The 27,360-nt window shown below is 39.9% G+C and overlaps 1 protein-coding gene and 1 pseudogene across 1 annotated transcript in view; one reads left to right on the top strand and one right to left on the bottom strand.

Moving 5' to 3' along the window:
* The window catches only part of TPST1 (tyrosylprotein sulfotransferase 1), a 130,712-nt gene that overhangs the window by 6,395 nt on the left and 96,957 nt on the right, over positions 1 to 27,360 (bottom strand). The window contains exon 4 of the mRNA XM_032872362.1: positions 3,881 to 3,931. Within this exon, the coding sequence (XP_032728253.1) occupies positions 3,881 to 3,931 (51 nt within the window). The remainder of the gene's footprint in view (positions 1 to 3,880; positions 3,932 to 27,360) is intronic.
* On the top strand, positions 20,548 to 20,926 carry LOC116876291 (annotated as a pseudogene).

Below are 27,360 nucleotides of genomic sequence, written 5' to 3'. Positions count from 1 at the left end.
TGATTGCTGAGGCTAGGTCTTCTAGCACAATATTGAATAGCAGTGGTGATAGTGGACATTCCTTTGGTCTTCCTGACCCTAGGGGAAAGCTCTCAGTTTTCTCCCACTGAGAATGATATTCGCTGTGGCTTTTTCATAGATGACTTTGATGATATTGAGGTATGTACCCTCTATCCCTACACTGTGAAGAGTTTTGATCAAGAAAGGATGGTGTACTCTTTCAAATGCTTTTTCAGCATCTATTGAGAGTATCATATGGTTCTTGTTCTTTCTTTTATTAATGTAGTGTATAACACTGATTGATTTGCAGATGCTGAACCAACCTTGCAGCTCAGGAATAAATCCCACTTGGTTGTAGTGAATAATTCTATTAATGTGCTGTTAGATCCTATTAGCTAGTATTTTGGTGACAATTTTTGCATCCATGTTTATCAGGGGTATTGGTCTGTAATTCTCCTTTTTGATGGAGTCTTTGTCCGGTTTTGGGATCAAGATAATGCTGGCCTCAAAATGAGTTTGGAAGTGTTCCTTCTCAGGAATAGGTATAATTCTTCTTTAAATGTTTGGTAGAATTCCCTGGGAAGCCATCTGGCCCTGGGCTCTTGTTTCTTGGGAGATTTTTGATGACTGCTTCAATCTCCTTACTGGTGATGGGTCTGTTCTTCCTGGTTCAGTTTTGGTCATTTATATATCTCTAGAAATGCACACAATTCTTCCAGATTGTCAAATTTGCTGGTGTACACTGGCTCATAATATGTTCTCATAATTGTTTGCATTTCTTGGTATTGGTTGTGATCTCTCCTCTTTCATTCATGATTTTATTAATTTGGGTTCTCTCTCTTTTCTTTTTGATAAGTCTGGCCAGCGGTTTATCAATCTTATTAATCCTTTCAAAGAACCAGCTCCCAGTTTTGTTAATCTGTTCTACTGTTCTTTTGGTTCCTATTTCATTGATTTCTACTCTGATCTTTATTATTTCTCTTCCCCTGGTGGGTTTCGGCTCTCTTTATCCAGCTCCTTTAGGTGTAGGGTTAGGTTGTGTACTTGAGACCTTTCTTGTTTCTTGAGAAAGGCTTGTATTGCTATATCCTTTCCTCTCAGGACCGCCTTTGCTGCATCCCAAAGACTTTGAACAGTTGTGCTTTCATTTTCATTTGTTTCCATGAATTTTTAAAATTCTTTAATTTCCTGGTTGAGCCATTAATTCTTTAGTAGGATGCTTTTTAACCTCCACGTACTTGAGTTCTTTCCAACTTTCCTTTTGTGATTGAATTCTAGTTTTGAAGCACTATGGTCTGAAAATATGCAGGGAATGATCCCCATTTTGTGGTACCAGTTGAGACCTGATTTGTGGCCCAGGATGTGATCTATTCTGGAGAATGTTCCATGTGCACTAGAGAAGAATGTGTTTTCTGTTGCTTTGAGATGGAATATTCTGAATGTATCTGTGAAGTCCATCTGGTCCAGTGTGTCATTCAAAGCCCTTATTTCCTTGTTAATCTTTTGCTTAGATGATCTGTCCATTTCAGTGAGTGGGGGGGGGGTGTTAAAGTGCCTACTATTATTGTATTATTATTGATGTGTTTCTTTGTTATTAATTGGCTTATATAATTGGCTGCTCCCATGTTAGGTGCATAAATATTTACAACTGTTAGATCTTCTTGTTGGATAGAACCTTTAAGTATGATATAGTGTCCTTCCTCATCTCTTATTACAGTGTTTGGTTTAAAATCTAATTTGATTGCCACCCCCAGCTTTCTTTTTATGTCCATTACTATGATAAATGGTTTTCTACCCCCTTATTTTGAATCTGGAGGTGTCTCTGGATCTAAAATGAGCCTTTTGCAGACAGTGTAATGATGGGTCTTGCTATTTTATCCAATCTGATATCCTGTGTCTTGGGGAATTTAGCCCATTTACATTCAGAGTAACTATTGAAAGATATGAATTTAGTACCCTGTATTGCCTGTAAGGTGACTGTTAAGGTATACTGTCTCTGTTCCTTCCTGGTCTATGTTACTTTTGGGCTTTCTCTTTGCATAGAGGACCACTTTCAGTATTTCTTGTGGGGCTGGTTTGGTGATCACAAACTCTTTTAGTTTCTGTTTGTCCTGGAAGCTTTTTATCTCTCCTTCTATTTTCAATGACCACCTGGCTGGATATAGTAGTTTTAGCTAAATGTTCTTCTCATTTACTACCCTGAATATATCATGCCAGTCCTTTCTGGCCTGCCAGGTCTTTGTGGATAGGTCTGCTGCCAATCTAATGTTTCTCCTCTTGTAGGTTTCAAACCCCTTGTCCCAAACTGCTTTCAGGATTTTCTCTGTCTCTGAGATTTGTAAGTTGCACTAATATATGTTGGGGTACTGACCTATTTTTATTCATTTTGAAGGGATTCTCTGTGCCTCTTGGATTTTGATGGCTGTTTCCTCCCCCAAATTAGGGAGGTTCTTTGCTATAATTTGCTCTAATATATCTTCTGCCCCCTCTCTTCTTCCCAATTCTAATATTGTTTCACTTTATGGTATCACTTACCTCTCTAATCTCACTTATCTCTCTATTCTCTCCTTGTGATCCAATAGTTGTTTTTCTCTCTTTTTCTCAGCTTCTTTATTCTCCATCATTTGGTCTTCTAGATCACTAATTCTCTTTTCTGCCTCATTTATCCTAGTAGTTGGAGCCTCCATTTTTTATTGCACCTCATTAATAGCCTTTTTTATTTCGACTTGGTTAGTTTTATTTATCCAGGAAGGGATTCTCTAGTATCTTCTATGCTTTTTTCAAGCCCAACTAGTATCTTTATAATTGTTATTCTGAACTCTAGTTCCGACATCTTATTAATGTCCATGTTAATTAGCTCCTTGGCAGTCAATACTGTTTTTTTTCCCCCTGAAGTGAGTTTTTCCTTTTTGTCATTTTGTCCAGGGAAGAACAGATGAACAAGAGAACAAAATGCTACAAGGGTAACAGTGACCTAGAAAAATATACACTAAACAAATCAGAAGAGATCTGGAACCAGGGGGTAAAAAAAAAAAAAGAATATGATCTGGCTGGTCAATAGGACAGAGCCACCCATTAGCTTTTGAATTATTTTGGTCTGTTAGAAGAAACTGCCTCCCAAAATTTTAAATAAAGGAAAACTTAGATATATAGAAAAATAAGGGTAAATACAATGAAGGGATGGAATAGGACTGTAAAAATGAAAATTAGAAAAGATTTTAAAAAAGGAATTGGTAAGAAGTTGATTGAAAAAAGAAAGAAGAAAGATTAAAAAAAAGGGGAGAATATGATCAGTCAGATTAATAGAACAAAGCCATATACTAGATTGAGGGTATATTTTGGTCTGTTGGAAGAATCTGCATCCTAAAATTTTAAAGAAAGAAAAACATACACACACACACACACACACACACACACACACACACACATTAAATACAATGAAGGGACAGATTATGACTTCCAGAAAGTGGTCATTTATCTGTTCATAGAGTTGCTGCTATTCTTTTCTTAAATCTCCTGTTGACTTCATAGGTGTTCAGAACGGCTTGATAACTCTCTAGCTGAATTCTTGGGACCAGATGAAATTTAGGTCTCCTATTCCTCCTCCATCTTGGAGCCTGCTTGCCAGGCTTCTTATATGTGGAATACTGTATGGTTTATAAGTCACCTCCAGCAATCAGATTTTAGTTATCAATAAAGTAGTTCCCTAATTCTGGAAGACACTGACACTGAGCTCTCTCAAATTAAGGCTGTGTTAAAGTACTGTTAAAACTAACAGTTACCAGAGGCCAATTTTTACCACCAGCACAGCACTCTTTAAAAAGATCCCTCTGACACAAGAGCCCATCTATCACATTAAGAACAGAAGCAGATACTGTACCTGAGGTTTTTCTTTAAGAAATTCAGGGAGCTGAAATTCTCCTTTATAGACCTGGAAAAAAAAAAAAAAAAGCCAACTGTGAATTTAAGGAAACAGTGTCATCATCACTTCACGATACTTGCAATGCCTGATGGTGGATGGATTTACTGCTTCATTCTCAGTGAGTTTTAGAATGGGAGGGAAACCTGTTAGTTTAAAAACAGTTAGCATTGAAGGACTGAGTGAAATTCCCATTCACTCTGGTCTCAACTGTTGTACATTTGCCTGTGTGCTCCTAAATGTGGGTTGGCTGGGAGAGGCCTCAGAGTATCTGAAGTAGAAAAAAAGCATCCTAACATTCCAAGCCCCAATCATTTTAGCTGAGAGAGAAAGCAAGCCCTGGGCCATCTCTCTCAAGCAACCAACAGAGAATTCACACAATTCAGGAACAGACTTCTCCTGATATCCTTTTGAAATCTTCACCATTACAAATCTTAGATTTATTCCAAATTTACTTTTCTTTCTGGTTTTTTTTCTTTCTTTCTTTTTTTTTTTTTTTGTTAAAGATTTTATTTATCTGAAACAGAGAGAGAGAGAGAGAGAGAAATAGTGATAGCGATAGCAAGAGAAAGCACGAGCAGAGACAAGTGGGAGAAGCTGTTTCCCTGCTGAGCAGGGAGCCTGATGCAGGGCTTGATCCCATGAGCCTGGGATCATGACCTGAGCCAAAGTCTTACCTAACTCACCCACCTAGGTGCCCCCTGCCAATTTACTTTTCTTAATGTCCTCTATATTCTCATAATAATTTGAATATTAGATATGAAATGATATATAAAGTTATATACTTTTAACCTCATAAAATCTTATAATTAAAAACTTACCCTTTTTTTAAAAAAAAAATTATTTATTTGAGGGGCACCTGGGTGGCTCAGTCATTAAGTGTCTGCCTTCGACTGAGGTCATGATCCCAGGGTCCTGGGATCGAGTCCCACATTGGGGGTCCGTGCTCAGAGGGAAACCTGCTTCTCCCTCTCCCACTCCCTCTGCTTCTGTTCCCTCTCTCCCTGTCTGTCTGTCAAATAAATAAAAAAATAAATAAATCTTTAAAAAAAAAAAGGATTTTATTTATTTGAGAGAGAGAGCATGAAAGGGGAAAAGGTCAGAGGGAGAAGCAGACTCCCTGTGGAGCTGGGAGCCTCATGTGGAACTTGATACAGGGACTTTGGGATCATGACCTGAGCTGAAGGCAGTTGTTTAACCAACTGAGCCACCCAGGTGCCCTACCCTTTTTAGTATATAAAATTAGGTTACTTTATTTTATTTTAAATATTTTATTTGTTTTTAACTCAGAGAGAGAGAGCGTGTGCAAAAGCAGGGGGAGTGGCAGGCAGAAGGAGAAGCAGGTTCCCTGCTGAGCAGGGAGCCAGATGTGGGACTTGGTCCCAGGACCCTAGGATCATGACCTGAGCCAAAGGCAGCCGCTTAACCTGCTGAGCCACCCAGGCATCCTTAAAATTATGTTTTAATACAAGCGATAATAAGGAAGTAACTTTAAAAAATAACACCATTTACAACATCGAAAACCCCCCACCAGATACCTAAGAATAAATCTAACACAAGATGTATAAGATCTTTACACAGAAAACTATAAAACATTATTGAGAGAAATTAAAGACCAAATAAATAGAGAGACCACTTACAGGGGTTAAAAGATTCAATATAGTAGGGATGTTCATTCTCCTCAACAAAGGAATTCCAATCAAAATTCTAGCATACATTTTTTTAAAAAGATTTTATTTATTTACTTATTTGACAGAGATCACAAGTAGGTAGAGAGACAGGCAGATAGAGAGGGGGAAGCAGGCTCCCTGCTGAGCAGAGAGCCCAATGCGGGGCTCGATCTCAGGATTCTGGGATCATGACTTGAGCCGAAGGCAGAGGTTTTAACCCACTCAGCCACCCAGGTGCCCCAATTCTAGCACACTGTTTTGGGCAGGGGGGCAGGGGTGATTTTAAGCTGATTGCAAAAGTTATATGGAAATGCACAGGGCCAAGAATAATCAAAGTAATCTTAAAAAGAACAAAGTGGAGGACTTACTCTACTAGATATTAAGACGTATTGTTATACAGCTATAATAAGCCAATTATATATCTTCATACATATACACACATATAGTTATAATTCTTATAATATATTTTAATATATATTATTACATATATAAAGATAATAATTAAGTTAGACTGAAGACAGAAAAGCTTTGGTATAAGTATGGACAAACAAATCAATGAAACAGAATAAAGAACCTAGAAACAGACCCTTGTATACAGATACTTGGTTAATGATAAAGATGGCATTGCAAGCAATGCAATTAGAATGAATAAATAAATAAATGTGGTATATAATGATACTGAATAGCAATTAAGAAAAATGAACTACTGCTATGATAATAGCATAGATGAATACCAACACATAATGAGGAGGGGGATAAAAGCCAGGCCCCTAAAAATGACATACATGTCTCCATTTAAAATACTTCAAAGTTTGTAAAATGGCAAAACAACTTCAGGATGTTAGAAATCAGAATACTGTTTACTCTGGGGAGGAGGGAGATGGTTGTGATTGGGAAGGAGATGAAAGAGGCTTCCAGGGTGCTGGAAATTTTCAGTCTTTATATGGGTACCAATTGTGAAGGTGTACTCATTTTTTCTTAAAAGGATATTTATTTATTTATTTATTTATTTATTTATCAGAGACAGAGAGAGGGCAAGCACAAGCAGGGGGAGCAGCAGGCAGAGGGAGAAGCAGGCTCCCCGCTGAGCAAGGAGCCTGGCAAGGGACTCAATCCCAGGACCCTGGGATCATGACCTGAGCTGAAGGCAGACACCAAACCAACTGAGCCACCCAGACGTCCCAGGTTGTATCATTTACAGAGCTATGATTTGTGTAATTTTTCTGTAAGTTATACTTCAAGAACGAAACTGAACAAATTAAGCCAGTAACTTAATGCTAAAAATTTACTGCTAACACACATAAAAACACACTCTTTAAATACCAGGATGTTTGTTTCAATACTGCAAAAGCAGAAAAGCTGGGAACTATTTGTGCCAATCGAAAGTAAAGACGGTCTCCATGAGCCAAAGTTCGATAATTGCTGAACTTGAGAAAGTATGGTGAGAAACTACAGATGGTTACTGGGAAGACAGTCACCGAGTAGTCTCTCCGAGCAAAAATAAAGCTTCTGAATGATGAATCCTAAAGCCCACAGACCTAAGGGATTCTTCCTTGGTTATAAGATGACTGATCGACTTCTAAAAGCAGCATTCCCTCTGAAACTCAGAGAATGCATGTATTTTTGCCTGTCTCTTTCTCTGCAGTTTCTGAAACCTGCTCCATTCTTTACTGTCCCATAGATGCCTACATTAAAACTGAGATGTCAGACTTTTGGATACAGGCACGTCTTCAGAGACGCATCACAGTGGAAGTTAAGGGGGTGCAGGATAACAACACCGCATCCACCAGGGCTGTTTCAAAAGCTACTAGCATCTCTTTCAGACCCTCGAATAATCCCAGGTCATGGGGGCGGCGGCAGGGGCAGGGTGGGGGGTCTGGTCTAGTTGCTCCCTGAAGAATCTGCATGTAAGACTCCTTTCTGTTCTACCCGATCACCACAGCCCCAAATTGTTCCAGCTTCCTGCACCCCCAGTTTACTGAGCTGTAGCTGACATACAACATCGTATTACTTTCTGATTGGCTTTCTGACGTAGGAAGCATCTAAGCCCCTGGAGTTGTGTTTCATGTTAATTCTGACTTCCACCGTGCCTGTCTGCAAGCGGACACTAGAACCAGCGCAGAGGCTCCAGCCAAGTGAATGTTTTTCTTGTTCCTTTGTGTTTTTCCCCCACCAGATTCTCAGGCGTCTCTCCTCCCTCTTTCACGGGTCCCAGCCCCCACCTTCCAAGCCCCTGGGGCATAGGCTACTCAGGCTTAGTTAGGGTCCTGTGTCGTGGCTGCATCACTGAACAGAACAAGGCTCATTTGTCCTAGTCCCTCTTCCAGTTAGTGGGTTAGGTCCCCACGCAACTTTTCTTATATTCTTCATACCCTCGGACTCCAGAAACTGGCTCTCCTCTCCTTTAGCTGGGCTCTTCTCCCAGAATTCAAGCAGAAGGGTCAGTGAAAGCCCAGGGGCTTACACAGCACTTCACTGGCAGAGTGAGGCTTAGAAGGCGCCCCCAGCACTGTCATGAACAAATCTTACAGTTAAATCTTCCCTTTTCTCAGTTCGCTAGCAAGGCACGACAGAAAAGATGAGTGGGAACATGAAATATTTAAGAGTCTTCCAGGAAGCAATAGTTCCAGAGAGATAAGGCTTATATGAAGGGGGGAACGCCCCAAATTACATGTCACAAATTTCATAAAAACAAACCAAAAAGGGGTCAGGATAAGACATCAGATAAAAGGCTCAATCAAAAAATACGTGGAAAGCTGCCTCCCTTCATTATCCTTTAGGGAACAAATGCTTCAAAAGAGAGAAACTGTGGCACATATAAGAACACTTTCTACTGACGAAGCAATTACTAGTTAGCGTAGGAAACCCAGCACTACGTTGCTTGTAAAAACTGCAAAGTCAGGGATGGAATTTCCTTTGGTTAAATGAACAGTAATTTTGGACATGCTATTCTCTGGTACTAATGGACTGAGGACTGTGCTTGACAGCAATGAGCCAGGCACTCAGAATCCAAACATTCCTACAGATCCCTCTCACCTCAAGCCCTGAAGGCATGATGAGGAGGAAAAAGTAGGCTCCTGACATGGAGGGCGCACTGGGAAATAAAAGTAGTAAGAACGGCAGTTAACAGTACTGCCTCAGGTTCGGGTTAAGTGCGTGCTTCCTATGTATTATCTCACTGAATCCCACAGTCTCTGCAGGGAGGTGTTATTTGTTCTTATTTTACAAATGAAGCAACTAAGTCACAGAGAATTAAGTAGTTTGTCCACTGTAGTGAAATGGGAAGCAAATAGGTACCATGATTGAACTTCTAAAAGGATCACCCTAATTGCTCTGTTTACATTTTAGAGGGCCTAGGACAGCAGTATGGAGGTTACAGCAGTAATCCAGCCAAGAGAGGATGACAAGGAGGTGGTGAGAAATGGTAAGTATGTCGGTCTTTCTTTTTCTTTTTTTTTAAAGATTTTATTTATTTATTTGACAGAGAGAGATCACAAGTAGAGAGGCAGGCAGAGAGAGAGGGGGAAGCAGGCTCCCTGCTGAGCAGAGAGAACCCGATTCGGGGCTCGATCCCAGGACCCTGAGACCATCACCTGAGCCGAAGGCAGAGGCTTTAACCCACTGAGCCACCCAGGTGCCCTTCGGTCTTTATTTTTCTATATTATACAGATCAGATGTGGGGTGTGACAGAGCAGAAGTCAAGGATAATTCCATGGTTTTTGGCCTAAGCAACTACTAGTGGAAAAATGGAGTTGCCATTAACTGAATTAGGAAACGTTCTAGCTCCAGAGTATTTTTCAGGGGGAAGATCAGTAGCTTAGTTTTGGGTATGTTAAGCTTGAGATGTCTACTGGACGATAAATGAAAATGTCAAGTCACCAACTGGATATACAAGTTCATAGAAGCTTGGGTTGGGATATATATATTGGAAAATCATCAATTTACAGATGGTATTTAAAGCCTTGATACCTGAAAAGATAACCCAGGGGCTCAGGGTAGAGAAACAACAGCAGAGGACTTAAGACTGAGATACGGGGGCATTTTGGCATTAAGTCAGGGAGAAGTGGAAGAAACAGCAAAGACTGAAAAGAAGCTACCAGTAACACAGAAGGAAAACTTAAAAAGTGGTGTCCTTAAAACCAAGTGAAGGAAACCTATCGAGGAGGAAGTAATCAATTGTACCAAAAAGAGGCTGGGAGCTAAGACGGTAATTGACCACTCGATATAGCAACATGAAAGTCACCATCAATATGACAAGAGCAAATTAAGTAGAATGGTAGCTGTAAAATTCTGTATAGAGTGGATGTAAAATAGAAAATGGACAGGAACTGGAGACAAGGGAGTACAGAAAACGTCAGTTCTGATATAAAAGGAAGCAAAGAAATGAACGGCAGGGGCTGGACAATTAGAATCAAGAAGCACGGGGCTGTGTGTGCATGTTAAGACAGAAGACCTAAGGGTTTATCTGTTTGTTGACAGGAAAGATCCTGTTGGACAGCAAAATCTGATGATGCAGGAGACGTGGGGAGATGGAATTGGGTACCCAAGGGAAGGAAATGCCTTCAGATAGGAGCATGGACGTTGACTCCTGTTACCCACTTTCTATTATGAGACATGAGGATATCAGGGCTGCGACACTCCCCTTCTACTACTCTCTCAAAAACTACATAATAATTTCTGGTTAAAGTCACATTCTGTAAGTTTCCACTATTATGATAATATAAATATCAATATATTTACATTTTCTTATACAACTTATTTGTTGTTATTGTAGCTAAAGTTAGTAATAACCTAATATATTTTTAAATTAGACTCGAGTTTTTAAGAGTTTTTTTAAAGATTTTATTTATTTATTTGACAGGATGAGAGAGATCACAAGTAGGCAGAGAGAGAGGGGAAGCAGGCTCCCTGCTGAGCAGAGAGCCCGATGCAGGGCTCGATCCCAGGATCTTGAGATCATGACCTGAGCCCAAGGCAGACGCTTACCCCCCAGGCTACCCAGGTGCCCCTAGGCTCTAGCTTTTAGATCAGTTTTAGGTTTACGGAAAAACTGAGCGGAAAGTAGAATCCCCATGTGTCCTCCCTCTCCTATTAAAATCTTGAATAACTGTGGTACATTTGTTGCAATTAATGAACTGGGATTCACTGACTGTTACTAATTGAAGTCTTTAGTTTGCACTAGGGTTCACTCTTTGTGTTGTACTTTCTATGGGTTTTGATGAATGCATAATGACATATATCCACTGTCCATTAAATGCAGAATAGTTCTGTTACCATAAAAACCCCGTGCCCCACTTACTTATCCCTCCCTACCTTCCCCCAATCTTTTTACTATCTTCAATTTTGCCTTTTCACAATGTTATAGAGTTGGAATCATAAAGTATGCAGCCTTTTCTTTTTTTTTAAGAGATTTAAAAAAAAAAGATTTTATTTATTTGAGAGAGAAAGAGTGCACACACAAGCTGGGGGAGGCAGAGAGAGGGGGAGAAGCAGACTCAATGGAGGGAGCCCAATGCAGGGCTCGATCTCAGGACCCCACGATCATGACCTGAGCCGAGGATAGACATTTAACCAACCGAGGCACCGAGGTGGCCCTCTATAGCGTTTCCTTTTGAGTCTGTCAGTTCCCTCTCTATGCCTACATTTCCCCGGTGTTCTTGCATGTTAGCCATTTTCCCATCAAAGTCCTTAGCATATTCACCATAGCTATTTTAAGATTTTTTAAAAAATTTATTTATTTGTTAGAGAGAGTGAGCACAGGCAGACAGAGTGGCAGGCAGAGGCAGAGGGAGAAGCAGGCTCCCCGCCGAGCAAGGAGCCCCAGGACGCTGGGATCATGACCTGAGCCGAAGGCAGCCACTTAACCAACTGAGCCACCCAGGCGTCCCTCATCATAGCTATTTTAAATACCCAGTCTGATAATTCCAAAATTTCTGGCATATATGAATCCAGTTTCAATACTTTCTATTGTCTCTTCCAACTGTTCTTTTTTTTCTTTTTAGCACATCCTGTAGGTTTGTTTTTGTCACAAGTGGGCATGATATACTGAGTAAAAGGGATAGGGTTTTACGTTTATCTGGCTAGAAATCAGCCCGTGATTACTGTTTGTTGGAGCTACATATCAGAAGCTAACATTTTTCAAGTGTCCTTGTTTTTGTACTCCTTGTTGCTCTTCTTTTAAAAGTAGACTATGAGCATTGTAGTTCTTTTAGTAGTAACGCACTGTTACTGCACAAGAGCCTGACTGGCATGGTGGTAGGGCATGTGTGTTTAGGGAATGGGGGAGAAAGCTTCTATAATCCCATAATCACATCTAAGTATTTTAGTGAGCCTGTGTGCCTGGGTTGTAACAATTGTAAGTGCTTCTCAGCTTCCCCTCTGACTCCTTTAGGTAAGACAGGAAAACTGGAGGAGCTAGAGTTGGGTGGTTCCCTTCCCCAAGTCGGTTGGTTAGACTTTGGCAGAACAGTCTACTCGAGGGCAAGCTGTTGTAAGTGTCCCGAGCTTATTTTAAAATGGTTACTTTCTCCTTCCCTCTGTCAGAGCACCAGGGGCTTTTTCTCTGATCTTCACTCTGAAAACCTTGTGGGGCTCCCTAAAACTGTGCCCCCGGAGTTTCTGAACTCTCAATCCTTTGAACTCTCCCCCGGCGATTCATTGTTTACGCGTCTATGCACTCCCAAAAGCGCTGCCTTCAGCGGGAGACTTCCGCTCTAGGCAATCTACGATTCTTGGCATTTACATTCCCTCTTCCATTTTTTCCCCCTTTCCCCAAACATCCTTCCTGAATCCCTCCGTTCACTTCCATCTGAACTGCTTTCCCGCTCAGGCGTTGTCTTGGGATTTTTCTAAGAACATCCATCTTAGGCATTCATTCTTCATACCTCTACGGTTCTGGTTCCCACTTCCTTGCCCAGGTCTTCCATTTACTTGGTTAATCCTCCATCTTTGGTACATTCTTCAGTAGCTCCCGAGAAAGGGTGTAATAAGAAGCAAATCTTTGGGGTGCCTGGAGGGCTCAGTCAGTTGTGTCCAACTCTTTTTTTTTTTTTTAAGATTTTATATATTTATTTAACAGAAAGAGAGATCAAAGCAGGTAGAGAGAGAGGAAGGGAAGCAGGCTCCCGCCGAGCAGAGAGCCGGATATGGGGCTCGATCCCAGGACCTGAGATCATGACCCAAGCCGAAGGCAGAGGCTTTAACCCACTGAGCTACCCAGACGCCCCAGCTGTGTCCAACTCTTGACTTCAGATCCAGTCATAGCGTGAGGGTCATGAGATCAAGCACCAAGTCAGTCTCTGCTTGAGATTCTCTACCTCTGCCCTCCCCCACCCCCTCTCTTTAAAATAAATAAATAAATCCTTTTTAAAAAAAAGGCAAATCTTTTGTGATTTTGCATGTTTGAAAATGTATTTTATTCTAATACTTGATTGAAAGTTTATCTGATTATATAATTCTAGACAAATAATTTTCTCTTTGAAATTAGAGCATTACTCCACTCTTCTATTTTCCCATGTTTGGGTTGACAAAGCTGATATGATTCTAATTGCTGGTCCTTTCTATGTGACCTCTGTTTCCACTCTAGAAGTTTGAAAATTTTTTTTTTTATCCCTAGTGTTCTATAATTTTATGATAATGTGTCTTTTTTTGTTTTTAAAGATTTTATTTGTTTGACAGAGAGAGAGAGGGAACACAAGCCGGGGCAGTGGGACAGGGAGAAGCAGGCTCCCCACTAAGCAGGAAGCCCGATGCGGGGCTCAATCCCAGGACCCTGGGATCATGACCTGAGCCAAAGGCAGATGCTTAATGATTGAGCCACCCAGGCGTCCCATGATTATGTGTCTTGATGAGATTAGTTTTCTTCACCAACTTACTGGAGATGCATGTCCTTCTGTTTCTGGAAATGTCCTTATATTAAAACTTTGATAATTTCCTCCTTATCACTTTCTTTTTCTTCAATTAGTCAAACACTGGAATACCTAAATAAAGCTTCTAATTTTTTCCTCCCTCCAAGTCATCTGTTGGTCTTTTTGCTCTACTTTCTAGGAGATTTTCTCAACTTTACTTATTTTTTTCTTTTATTGATTTTAATTTCTATCTTATTTTACTTTATTTATTCATTTGACACAGAGAGAGAGAGATCACAAGTAGGCAGAGAGGCAGGCAGAGACAGAGAGGGAAGCAGGCTCCCTGCTGAGCAGAGAGCCTAATTCGGGGATTGATCCCAGGACCCTGGGATCATGACCTGAGCTGAAGGCAGAGGCTTAACCCACTGAGTCACCCAGGCGCCCTCTTTTACTGATTTCAAATTTCAGCTCTCCTATTCTTAGTTTCCAAATTTTAAATTCTCTGCTTCTGTTGTTGTTTAAAAAGAACAAAACTAAACTAAAACCATCTTGGGATGCCTGGGTGGTTCAGGTGGTTAAGTGTCTACCTTCGGCCCAGGTCATGATCCTAGGGCCCTGGGATGAGAGTCCCACATCGGGCTCCTTGCTCAGCGGGGAGCCTGCTTCTCCCTCTGCCTCTGCCCATTCTGCCTGCAGCAATCCATGCTTCTGTTCTCGCTCACAAATAAACAAAATCTTTAAAAAAAACAAACCAACCATCTTGTTCTTATTCCTTCATCTTATTTCTACAAGAACATTAATTATAGTTCATTTACGTTTTCTTTTTCTCATTATATTGTTTTTATTTCCTCTGTGATCCCTTTTTCTCTTTCTTTTGGTCTCTCTCTTTCATGGTAGAGAAGTTCTGCAAATCTCCTGTGCATCTTGGCTGTGAAGCACAGAAAGTTGACTGCAGTTCTGTAGATGAAGATTGAGGCTAACCATAGGTGTGCTTTCTCAGCAGGCCTTTTTTTTTGTTTTTTGGTCAGCGTTCTTTCTCCATGTACAAAGGCACACCCATACTATGTACATTCTCTGAAGTTAGGTAGATAACTTGGGTCTGGAGGCTGCAAACCACTTTTTATGGAATTGCTAAACAGAGGAACACATTCTATGTTATACAGAGGACAAAGATTTCTTTAAAAAGGAGAGAAATGTAATTTCTCTAAATTAAGCTAACTCTTTAGCTTTACTGTTGATTTTTTGTAAGAGACTGGAGGTACAAGGAAAGAGGTTTTAAACTGTTCCCCTCTGAGCTCTAATACTTTGTGCGTCTGAAGGCATTTCTCAAAGCCTGAGTATCACAGGGATTGCATACTCTGTTCCACCTTTGCCCTCTCCAGTAGGCCTTCCAGGTCTGTGTCTAACAAGTTGTTGTTTTTTAAGATTTTATTTATTTATTTGACAGAGATCACAAGTAGGCAGAGAGGCAGGCAGAGAGAGAGGGGGAAGCAGGCTCCCCGCCGAGCAGAGAGCCCGATGCGGGGCTCGACCCCAGAACCCTGGGATCATGACCTGAGCCGAAGGCAGAGACTTTAACCCACTGAGCCACCCGGCACCCCTGTGTCTAACAAGTTATAAAGGTTACTGCACTGCTTTTGAGCCACTCATAGAGCAAAACACTTAAAGTCTAAAAGAAATGCATGTAAGTATGTGAGTTCCACATATTTAAAAGCTTTGCAGCTTTTACTTGTGGTACTGATAGTGTGCTTCCATTTGAGAGGCTATGACTGGCAACAGACACAAATTCCAAAGAAATCACTCAAATAAAAAAGTAAATGATATAGGTTTTGGGTTTATAGCATACATGTGTCTTTAAATTTTAAAACAATGGTTTATGTAGAATAATGCTCTTATTCTTAGAAGTGTATCCTGAAGGAGCATGGTATTTGTAACTTTATTTCTTATTTATTTTTATTTATTTTTTTTAAAGATTTTATTTATTTATTTGACAGAGAGATCACAAGCAGGCAGAGAGGCAGGCAGAGAGAGGAGGAAGCAGGCTCCCCGCTAAGCAGAGAGCCCCATGCGGGGCTCGATCCCAGGACTCTGAGATCATGACCTGAGCCGAAGGCAGCAGCTCAACCCACTGAGCCACCCAGGCACCCCGGTATTTGTAACTTTAAAATAATTTGGGGCACCTGGGTGGCTCAGTGGGTTGGGTCCTGGGATCAAGCCCCGCATCGGGCTCTCTGCTCAGCGGGGAGCCTGCTTCCCCCCACCCCCGCCTACTTGTGATCTCTGTCTGTCAAATAAATAAATAAAATCTTTAAAAAAATTTAAAGTAATTCAGCAGCAGCAGCAGCAGCAGCAGCAAAAAAGCCATGTATGAGTACATGCACATGTACATGGAGAGATGAAAGATGAAGCAAGTATGGCAAAATTTCAACTAATGATTTATGTTAAAGGCATAAGACATTCTTTAAATTTTTCTCTAAGTATGAAAAAGTTGGGGAAAATCAGGGGACCAAGACAGTTTTCAACGTAACAAATAGATTAACTTTACAAAGCTAACTGGATTATAAGAAATATACAATCTGCATATGGGCTGAAACTGAGGATTACACTCAGATGTCAGCAACCTACTCTGTAAAAGGCCAGTGAGTAAATATTTAAAGCTTTGAGGGCCAAACAGTCACTTTCTAAGCTACTCAATTCTGCAAACGTAGTGCAGAAACACACATAGACAATATATAAATAAACGAACACAGTGAACTCTAATAAAACTTTATTTACAAAGGCATATCACAGGCCAGATTTGGCCTGTGGGCTGTGAAGTGCCAATCCCTGCTTTAACTCAAAACCTTCTTTCAAAATAGAGAATTTTCAACAATCTCCAGAAACAGATACTAATGACCATATTATGTGCTAAGCACTATAGACTCTAGGTGTTGCTTTTGCTTATCATTTTCTAAAAAATTGTGTGTGTGCACATACAAAGGTTAAAAATTATCTCACCACCTGTGGTTTTGAGTTCAAATTTCCTTGTAAACTCAAATCTAATTTATTCTTCCTTCTTTCTGTAAACCCACTATAAACTCTATAATATAATCCATCTATCCTTTTTTTCTTTTTTTCCTTTCTCCTTCCAATTCTAGACAAATGAAAACAATTGGATTAATCATAACCCTTAGTTCATGACAAACTTTCATCATTGGTCTATACTTGGTCTGCTATTTATCCTGTATTCTGTTTTTAATAATGTAATAAGCATCCCTCTTGAGAAATTATGACTTGGTATTTTCACATTCAGAGAAAACAGAACTCCAGCCAGATATGATAATACAGGAAAGAATCTAGATTTTGAAATTTACATCCTTAATCCCACTGGGCTCTTGTGGCTCATTAGAAACTTATTATCTCTGAAACACAAATATGAAACAGTTGATAACATGTATGTTTACATATTCTCATTTGTCTTAAAATATTTTAGCAGCTTTGCAAATCTCAGATTGGGTTCTTGGAGAGATCCATGGTCTTGTTTGCCTAGAAGCAACTAGGCAAATGTTATTTTCTATATCAAGAAGAAAATTAAGGGGCGCCTGGGTGGCTCAGTCATTAAGCATCTGCCTTTGGCTCAAGTCCTGATTCCAGGGTCCTGGGATCGAGCCCCGCAACCGGCTCCTTGTGCAGCAGGAAGTCTGCTTCTCCCTCTCCAACTCCCCCTGGTTGTGTATCCACTCTTGATGTGTCTCTCTCTGTCAAATAAATAAATAAAATCTTTAGGAGCACCTGGGTGGCTCAGTGGGTTAAGCCTCTGCCTTTGGCTTGGGTCATGGTCTCAGGATCCTGGGATTGAGCCCCGCATCGGGGTCTCTGCTCAGGGGGGAGCCTGCTTCCCCCGCCTCTGCTTGACTCTCTGCCTACTTGTGATCTTTCTCTCTGTCAAATAAATAAATAAAATCTTAAAAAAGAATTAATCAGCTCAGAAGCATGACCATCCACTCCAACAATGTTTTTAAGAAAACAACATGTTTCAGTGTATTGATTTTTAACTGAAGTTTGAAAAGATGGGTTGGAATATGAATTGAATTAGGAAAGTGTAATAACTGAAATAGGAACTTATTTCTATTATATAAAGCAGTTTAACGTAGCAAACTTAGCATTAAGACTTTGATTTCCAGGGGCGCCTGGGTGGCTCAGCTGGTTAAGCATCTGCCTTCAGCTCAGGTCATCATCTCAGGGTCCTGGGACTGAGTCCCAGGTTGGGCTCCCTGCTCAGTGGGGAATCTGTGTCTCCTTCTCACTCTCTCTCTATATATTCTCCCTCCCTCTCTCTCTCAAATAAATAAATTAATTAAATCTTTAAAAATAAAAAGACTTTGATTTCCTGGGGAATAAGTTAAGTTTGCAGAATGATTAAGAAATCACAATATTTGACTACAGGACACTTATCAGGCAAAAATGCAAAGTCATTTCTCTTCAAAGGTACGAAACTGAGTTTTCAGACACTGAAAGATAGTTAATACGTACAAGTACCATCAATACGGTGCCCTCGTGGCATCCTAAGTGACCTACTTTTATGGCAGTTATCACACTGAATTACAGCTAATTACAAATGTATCTTCACCATATTTCTTAAGGAGAGAGACAATCGATCATCCTTATATCCTGGATACAGGAACAAATGGACAGTTGGGTGAAAAAGGAATAAATAAATGAGATCCTTTCATAGTGGTCTCCATTTTTACAGATGAAGGACTGAGAATAGTTTCTGAGGCCAACTTACAGTACAGATTGAATGCAGAGAGGCAGAAAAAACAACTCTAATGGGATCTTCCTGATTTGAACCTGTTGAACCATCATGGCTATATATGATATTACTTTATAGAATACTGTCATTCATTCTATTCAATCCTACTCTTGGAAATAAAAGAACTTAAGAATTTAAAAAATTTTTAAAAGAATTTAAAATTATTATTTGCTACAAACATTAGACAGCTTAATTAAAGAAGTATTCTCTTTAGCTTAACTACACTTTGAAATGTTCATAAAGAAACGAATTTGTGATAGGTAGCAAAGAAAAAAAATGGTAGAAAATCTAAGAAATTCTCCCTGGGGGTGCCTGGGTGGCTCAGTGGGTTAAGCCTCCTCCTTCAGCTCAGGTCATGATCTCAGGGTCCTGGGATCAAGCCCCACGTCGGGCTCTCTGCTCAGCAGGGAGCCTGCTTCCTGCTCTGCCACCTGCCTGCCTCTCTGCCTCCTTGTGATCTTTCTCTGTGTCAAATAAATAAATAAAATCTTAAAAAAAAAAAATTCTCCCTGGCCCCAATATTAGCAAGGCTTCAATATGAGAAAGAAAGTACATTTCCAAGATCTCTAATCACAGTATTATTATTTCTTGTCTGGAAGACCAATCTAGAAAAATCAAATTACAGATATAAATGCTTTGCTTCATTTTCCTTTTTAAAAATGGAAATGATGAAAAATGAAAACTAAGCTAGGACAATCATGTTCCCTGTAGCAAAGAAGCAGCCCAACAAAGAATGAGGGAGATTAAGAATAAAGCAGTATGTCACACCTATACTGTGAAGAAGTTAAGCTAGATTTAAGAACTAAAATCAGTATTGAGGCAGAAGGATAATGTTCAGTTTCCTTAAAGCTGAAAGTAAAATCTGGTTTAATTAAACAAGAGATTGATAACTGCTGAGTTCAGCAAAAGGAGACAAAACCTTGTGTGTGTGCGTGTGTGTGCATGGGCACATTTTCCCCCCGACACATCTCTGTTTAGTGGCATTTTATACTCTTTTTGGGTGCCCAGGATTTGAATCCCTTTCCCACATTTGGGAAATGCCTCACCTCATGGGTCTTATGGGAAATAAATCTTGTCTCTATATGAAAACTGAAACTAAAAAACACTTGTCCCTGCTTCATTATCTCCTTCAGTATAATTTTTTTAAAGTAGGCTCTATGCCCAACGTGCGGCTTGAAACCATGACCCCTAAGATTAAAAGTCACATGCTGCACCAAGCAAGCAAGGCGCCCCATTAAAAATAATTTTAAGAGGTGATTACTTCATTAATTAAAAACTTCATGGCTATATGCTGGTCAAATTTTCCTCTGGTGTGGATTCCTTTTGATTTATTACTGATTTCTGAAAGAGAGGAGTTATTCATGTGTCAAATATGTACAAGAGGCTCTTATTAGGGAAGTCCAGGGGGCATGTTCCAGCTTGGTGGGAATTCTCTTTGTGACGCAGGTTATAAATGAAAACTGGGTTTTTTACCTTCATTTCTCAAAAACTAACCACGATCCATGAGTCATCGCTGACTCTCCTTCAACCTACCTCACAACAGGCAGCGCTATACAAAAACGGCTTACGGCCTGTGTTCAGCCTCCGCCCTCCCTGCTGCATGAGATCTCACGTCAAGTCCCACCTGAGGAGTCCTGGCGCTTGGCTGTGTTCTGCTCTTGCTACAGACAAGAGTCGGCTGGTTTTCCCTCGGAGCGTGCCAGTTCTGTGGAAACCTGCGTTCTTGCCTGACGTGTCCGTGCTGGGCGTCCCCTCACCTCTACTTGACCTTCAATGCATTTGCTGATAACCCTCAGTGGCCTCCCTCAGTGGGTCCTTCTCATTTCTGCTTGCTCTTCATTACATCTGCTGCTCTCTCTCCACGTCTTCTTGTCTGGGGCTGCAGACTCCTCCAAGTGTCAAACACAGAACCTATGTCTCCATTTCTTAATATAGTCATTGTTTTTAGATGACTGCAAGATGAGGAAAAAATGGCTCTCTTTTCAGCATTTAAAAACTGAACTCCTGGGGTGTCTGGATAGCTCAGTGGGTTAAAGCCTCTGCCTTTGGCTCAGGTCATGGTCCCAGGGTGCTGGAATCGAGCCCCACATCAGGGTCTCTCCTCGGTGGGGAGCCTGCTTCCCCCCTTTCTCTCTCTGCCTACTTGTGATCTCTGTCTGTCAAATAAATAAAATCTTAAAAAACAAAAACAAAAACTGAACTCACTTTGAGGAAGATGTGGCGGCAGCTACATCAGAGCTCTGGACACCCCACTCCTGCTCCCCACTCCCCTCTGTCTGCTCTCCCAGAACAAGGTGGTCAGGAAGCTGCACCACAGCCATGGCTTTTAAAGACACAGGAAGGCCCCCATGGAACCAGAGGTGACAATTCACAGAATTAGAATTACTCTAACCAGTTGCAATGTAAAATCTCTGGGAGAGATATGGGCCAACTAGATCAGAAGAATCTCAAAGTGAAAGGACCAGTTCGGATGTCCATCAAGACTCCGAGAATCAGTACAAGAAAAACTACTTGTGAGGAAGGTTCTAAGATTCGGGATTATTTTTAGGTGAGAAACCACAAATGACTCACCGATTTGCACAGTCCTTCTGGGACTATGAGGCAGATTACTTCCATCAGTATTAAGCCAGGAGTTGAGTTTGAAGTCACCATTGCACGTGCTTACATCAACCTTTTTAATCAATTATCAGTTCTTTAAAAAAACCTGAAATCCAGATATCTTCCCTCCTCCCCAGTTTTAAGTAGACTTCAATTAAAATGTAACCTATTGGGCGCCTGGGTGGCTCAGTGGGTTAAAGCCTCTGCTTTCAGCTCAGGTCATGGTCTCAGGGTCCTGGGATCGAGCCCCACATCGGGCTCTCTGCTCAGCAAGGAGCCTGCTTCCCTCTCTCTCTCTCTCTGCCTGCCTCTCTGCTTGCTTGTGATCTGTCAAATAAATAAATAAATAAATCTTTAAAATAAAATAAAATAAAATGTAACCTATTAAGGAAAATATGCAAATTATGGCTGAATAGTTTTTTTTTTAAGATTTTATTTATTATTTGACAGAGATCACAAGTAGGTTGTAAATATTTATGCACCTGACATGGGAGCAGCCAATTATATAAGCCAATTAATAACAAAGAAACACATCAATAATAATACAGTAATAGTAGGGACTTCAACACTCCCCTCACTGAAATGGACAGATCATCTAAGCAAAAGATCAACAAGGAAATAAGGGCTTTAAACGATGCACGGGACCAAATGAATTCACAGATATATTCTTAACCTTCCATCCTAAAGCAACAGAATACACATTCTTCTCTAGTGCACATGGAACATTCTCCAGAATAGATCACATCCTGGGTCACAAATCAGATCTCAACCAGTACCAAAAGATGGGGATCATTCCCTGCATACTTTCAGACTACAGTGCTTTGAAACCAGAACTCAATCAAGAGGAAAGTTGGAAAGAACTCAAATACATGGAGGCTAAACAGTATCCTACTAAAGAATGAATGGCTCAACCAGGAAATTAAAGAATAACTTAAGAAAATTCATGGAAACAAATGAAAATGAAAACACAACTGTTCAAAATCTTTGGGATGCAACAAAGGCAGTCCTGAGAGGAAAGTATGTAGCAATACAAGTCTTTCTCAAGAAACAAGAAAGGTCTCAAGTATACGACCTAACCCTACACCTAAAGGAGCTGGAGAAAGTAACAGCAAATGAAGCCTGAACCCAGTAGGAGAAAATAAAGATCAGAGTAGAAATCAATGAAATAGGAACCAAAAGAACAGGAACAGATCCATGAAACTAGGAGCTGGTTTTTTGTAAGGATTAGTAAGATTGATAAACCCCTGGTCAGACTGATCAAAAAGAAAAGAGAAAGAACCGAAATCAATAAAATCATGAATGAAAGAGGACAGATCACAACCAATACTGAAGAACTACAAACAATTATAAGAATACATTGTGAGCAACTATATGCCAACAAATTAGACAATCTGGAAGAAATGGATGCTCTCCTAGGGACACAAACTACCCAAACTGAAACAGAAAGAAAGAGAAAAACCTGAACAGACCCATAACCAGAAAGGAAATTGAAGCATTTAGAATTCTCACCAAAATACTAGCCAACAGAATCCAACAGTAAATTAAAAGGATTATTCACCACGACGAAGTAAGATTTATTCCTGGGATGCAAGGGTGGTTCAATATCTGCAAATCAATCAGTATGATATGCTACATAAATACAAGAAAGGACAAGAACCATATGATACTCTCAGTAGATGTAAAAAAAGCATTTGACAAAGTACAGCTTCCTTTCTTGATTAAAACTCTCAGTGTAGGGATAGAGGGAACATACCTCAATATCATAAAAGCCATTTATGAAAAACCCACAGTGGATATCATTCTCAATGGGGAAAAGCTAAGAGCTTTTCCCCTAAGGTTAGGAATAGGGCAAGGACATCCACTATTATCACTGCTGTTCACCATAGTACTAGAATCCTAGCCTCAGCAATTAGACAACAAAAAGAAATAAAAGGTATCCGAATTGGCAAAGAAGAAGTCAAATTTGCACTCTGCAGATGACAAGATAATCTATGTGGAAAACTGGAAAGACTCCACTCCAAAACTGCTAGAGGTGGAAGAAAGAGGTATCAAGGAATCAATCCCATTTATAATTGCACCCAAAACTGTAAGATACCTAAGAATAAATCTAACCAAAGAGGCAAAGAATCTGTACTCAGAAAACTATAGAATACTCATGAAAGAAATTGAGGAAGACACAAAGAAATGAAAAAACACTCCATGCTCACAGATTGGAAGAACAAATACTGTTCTACTGCTATCTAGAGCAATCTATACATTCAATGAAATCCCTATCAAAATACCATAAATTTTTTTTTTCTTCACCGAAATGGAACAAATAATCCTAAAATTTATATGGAAGCAGAAAAGACCCCGAATAGCCAAGGGAATGTTGAAAAACAAAATCAATGCTGGTGGCATCACAAATCCAGACTTCAAGCTGTATTACAAAGCTGTCATCATCAAGACAGTATGGTACAGGCACTAAACAGACATGTAGATCAATAGAACAGAATACAGAACTCAGAAATAGACACTCAACTGTATGGTCAACTAATCTTCAACAAAGCAGGAAAGAATATCCAATGGAAAAAGTCAGTGTCTTCAACAAATGGTGTTGGGAAAATTGGACAGCCACATGAAAAGAATGAAACTGGACCACTTCTTACACCACACACAAAAATAGACTTAAAATGGATGAAAGACCTCAATGTGAGACAGGAGTCCATCAAAATTCTAGAGTACACAGGCAGAAACCTCTTTGACCTCAGCTGCAGCAATTTCTTGCTAGACACATCTCCAAAGGCAAGGAAACAAAAGCAAAAATGAACTATTCATTCATCAAGAATTGACTTCATCAAGATAAAAAGCTTTTGCAGAACAAAGGAAACAGTTGACAAAACCAAAAGACAACCAACTGAATGGGAGAAGATATTTGCAAATGTCTTATCAGATAAAGGGCTCGTATCCAAAATCTATAAAGAACTTATCAAACTCAGGGCACCTGGGTGGCTCAGTTGTTAAGTATCTGCGTTTGGCTCAGGTCATGATCCCAGAGTCTAGGGATTGAGCTCCACATTGGACTACTTGCTCAGCAGGAATAACAAAGACAATTCGGTGCAGAATTTTGTGACATTGATAATTCTCCCATAAAATGGAGAGAGTAGTAGGGATGCACAAACCAGCATCTCGTGACTATCATAATAAGGATGATTGTAAGCAAAAATCATCAATGGATGCTAAACCTAAAGTGTAAAGTCTAATGAAAAGCAAAATATTTGCACATTCTTTCTCTAAAAAGATTTCATTTACTGGGGTACCTGCGGTGGCTCAGTCGGTTAAGCATCTGCCTTTGGTTCAGATCACAGTCCCAGGACCCCAGGAAGGAGCCCCACATTGGGCTCACTGCTCAGCAGGGAGCCTGCTCTTCCCTCTACCTCTCCCCCTGCTTGTGCTCTCTCTCTAATAAATAAATAAAATCTTTTTTTAAAAAGTATTTATTTATTTATTTAGAGCTCATGCAAGTGGGTGAGGGGCAGAGAGAGAGAGAATATTAAGCAGACTCCACGCTGAGTGCAGAGCCAGATGCAGCGCTTGATCCCAGGACCCTGAGATCATGACCTGAGTGGAAATCAAGACTCAGATGCTTAACTGACTGAGCCACACAATCACCCTGATATCTACACAGCCTTAAAGTGCAAAGTTGCTTTAAATGAAAGGGAGAAAAAAAATAAATATAGAGTGGAGACACTGGAAAGACACCTTTACAAACAAAAAAATTAACATCACCAAGGAGGAAGAGATGGATATCATGTCCCTCCAGATGTGATTCCTTAAGAATGAAACAATACCATATACCTAGTATCCTACTGGGAATGCACCATCTGATTTAACCATGAGGAAACATCAAACAAACACACAATGAGGAGCACTGTATAAAATAACTTGCCTGAATTCTTCAAAAATGTCGATGTCATGAAAGATAGACAACATATGAGGAAATGTTACATATTAAAAGGAAACTGGGATGGGGCGCCTGGGTGGCTCAGTGGGTTAAAGCCTCTGCCTTCGGCTCAGGTCATGATCCCAGGGTCTTGGGATCGAGCCCCGCATCGGGCTCTCTGCTCAGCAGGGAGCCTGCTTCCCCTCCTCTCTCTCTGCCTGCCTCTGTCTACTTGTGAGCTCTCTCTCTGTCAAATAAATAAATAAAATCTTTAAAAAAAAAATAAAAGGAAACTGGGGCACCTGGGTGGCTTAGTCGCCTAGTTCAGCTCAGGTCATGATCCTAGGGTCCTGAGATCAAGCTGCACATGGGGCTCTCTGCTCAGCGGGGAGTGTGCTTCTCCCACCCTCACTCCCTCTGCTTGTGTTCCCTCTCTTGCTGTCTCTCTCTCTGTCAAATAAATAAATAAAATCTTAAAAAAAATTAACATGAAACTAAATAGGATATGTAATCTAAGACTGAACCTATACTGGCGGGGGTGGGGTGGGGAATCAAGAAAGTAGATTATTGAGTCAACTGACAACACTGAAATACACACTATAAATTAGATAAAAGCATTGTGTCAATGTGAATTTTTCTGAATTTGATAAACTATACTGACATTATATAAGATACAAATTTCATTTTTAAGAAATATTAAAAGCAAAGGGGCATGATGTATACAACCAATTCTCAAAGTATAAATGAGTAAGTAACATAATACAACATAGTGCGTATGTGTTAGTGTAAAATGAGAGAATGGTTAAGACAAAAGTAAACCTGGTAAATATATTTTATACACATACAGAAGAGAGAGGGAGAGAAAGGGAAAATGGGCAGGGAGAGTTGGTGAAGGACATACTTATGGCCAAAAGTTAAAGATTAGTGAATCTGAGAAAGGATACACAGGAGTCCTCTGTGTTACTCTTGCAGCTTTTCTCTAGGTTTTAAAGTATTTCAAAAGAAAAAGTGCTATGGATATTGCTCCATGATGATTCTTTGTTTCACTTGAAAATATGACGAAAGACAGAGGTTCTATTTCCAGGAAAATCAATTTGTATCAACACACATAAGTCTGTATTATTTCAGGGAATTCAAAGACACCATAAAGCACATACTGGTTAAGAACCACTACTCTGTGCTCTGTTTTTGTCTTTTTCTTTGAACAGTATTGTAAAAGACAATTTGTAAAAGTTAATTGTAAAAGATATTGTATTGTAAAAGAGAATTGTGCCAGTATTGTAAAAGATAATTCTGCCCAGCATAATTTTCACTTTTTTGTAGATAACCCATTGTTTCCTGTTTTGTTGTATGTAGGTCCCCCCCACCCCGGGATCTTTGAAATTTTTAAAATATCACCAAAATACAGTACAGTTTTTTTCATATGTTCTTTAGAAAATAGTAAGCCCTTTTTATTCTTCAGGTATTTTCAGCCTTAGAAATTCTACAATGACAAATTTGATTAATACTTCTGTTCTATTTCTTCTGATTTTTCCTTTAGAGATTTCTATTATTCATTGGTTAATTTCTAATTTTCTTTCTTTCATATGTATACTTTCCTTTCACCTATCGTTTTCATCTGTCCTTTCGCTATGCATTCTATAAAGGGCACTCTAAGTGTGCTCTCTGTGTCATCCGAGTGATTTTTGTAGCATCCATTCTGCCCTTTATCACATGGTCCTATACTCCAGCCATGTTGTGTTCCTGGAGCTGTGACTTCAGTGGATACAGAAAGACACAGTGACTACAGAAAGAGGGGAGATGATAGGGTTAGGATTTTTAGCAGACTAGCTAATAACTCTAACTTCTTGATTTTCTAGTTAGGGCAGCCCTTCCGATCTGGAGTTGGAAACGGATAGTAAAGGTGAGTCCGAGCTTTATTATGCCTTCTTTGAGGCCACTGGTAAACTTGGGTTTAAGGAAGTAACATGGATGTGGTCCTCAATGTAATCAATGATTAACTTATTAGAAAATTTCTCTATTCTTCAGCATAAAGCTTTTTCATATCTTTGTTTTACAGTGATGCTTCTCTTTAACCAAGTATCTTTATGGAATTTTTTAAAAAAGATTTTATTTGAGAGAGAGAGAAAGAAAGTGTGTGTGCAAGTGTTGGGGAGGGACAGAGGGAAACAGAGACTCTCAAGCAGATTCCACACTCAGCGCAGAGCCTGTGGCAGTGGTTGATCCCAGGACCCAGAGATCATGACTTGTATTCTGGTTTATTATATTCCCATTATAGACATGGATTTTCTAAGAGCTGAGTATTATTGTTTAGTATATCATTTCTGAATGTTTAGAATAGGTCTTAATTGACATAAAGAGAACTGATTTCTTTCTTTAGAATTCCAAGGAAAAGTGTAAATAATTACCCAACCAAACCTCTTAACTTCAAATGTCCTCTCTTCCTCAAAAGATGGTTTCACTAAATGAAAGCAGAAAGAGAAAGATGAGAGGAACTATGGAAAGAGCTTCTTTTAAGAGACTGGATTCCCCACAGGCCTTCACATAGGATCCCCTTTGAAGACAACTGTTGTTAAAGAAGATAATTTAAATGTATTAAATCAGGAATGACA

The sequence above is a fragment of the Lontra canadensis genome, unplaced genomic scaffold (assembly GCF_010015895.1).
Source record: "Lontra canadensis isolate GAN:19392208 unplaced genomic scaffold, GSC_riverotter_1.0 scaffold45, whole genome shotgun sequence".
NCBI lineage: Eukaryota > Metazoa > Chordata > Mammalia > Carnivora > Mustelidae > Lontra > Lontra canadensis.
The sequence above is the reverse complement of the archived record's forward strand: the minus strand, read 5'-3'. Positions and strand labels throughout refer to the sequence as shown.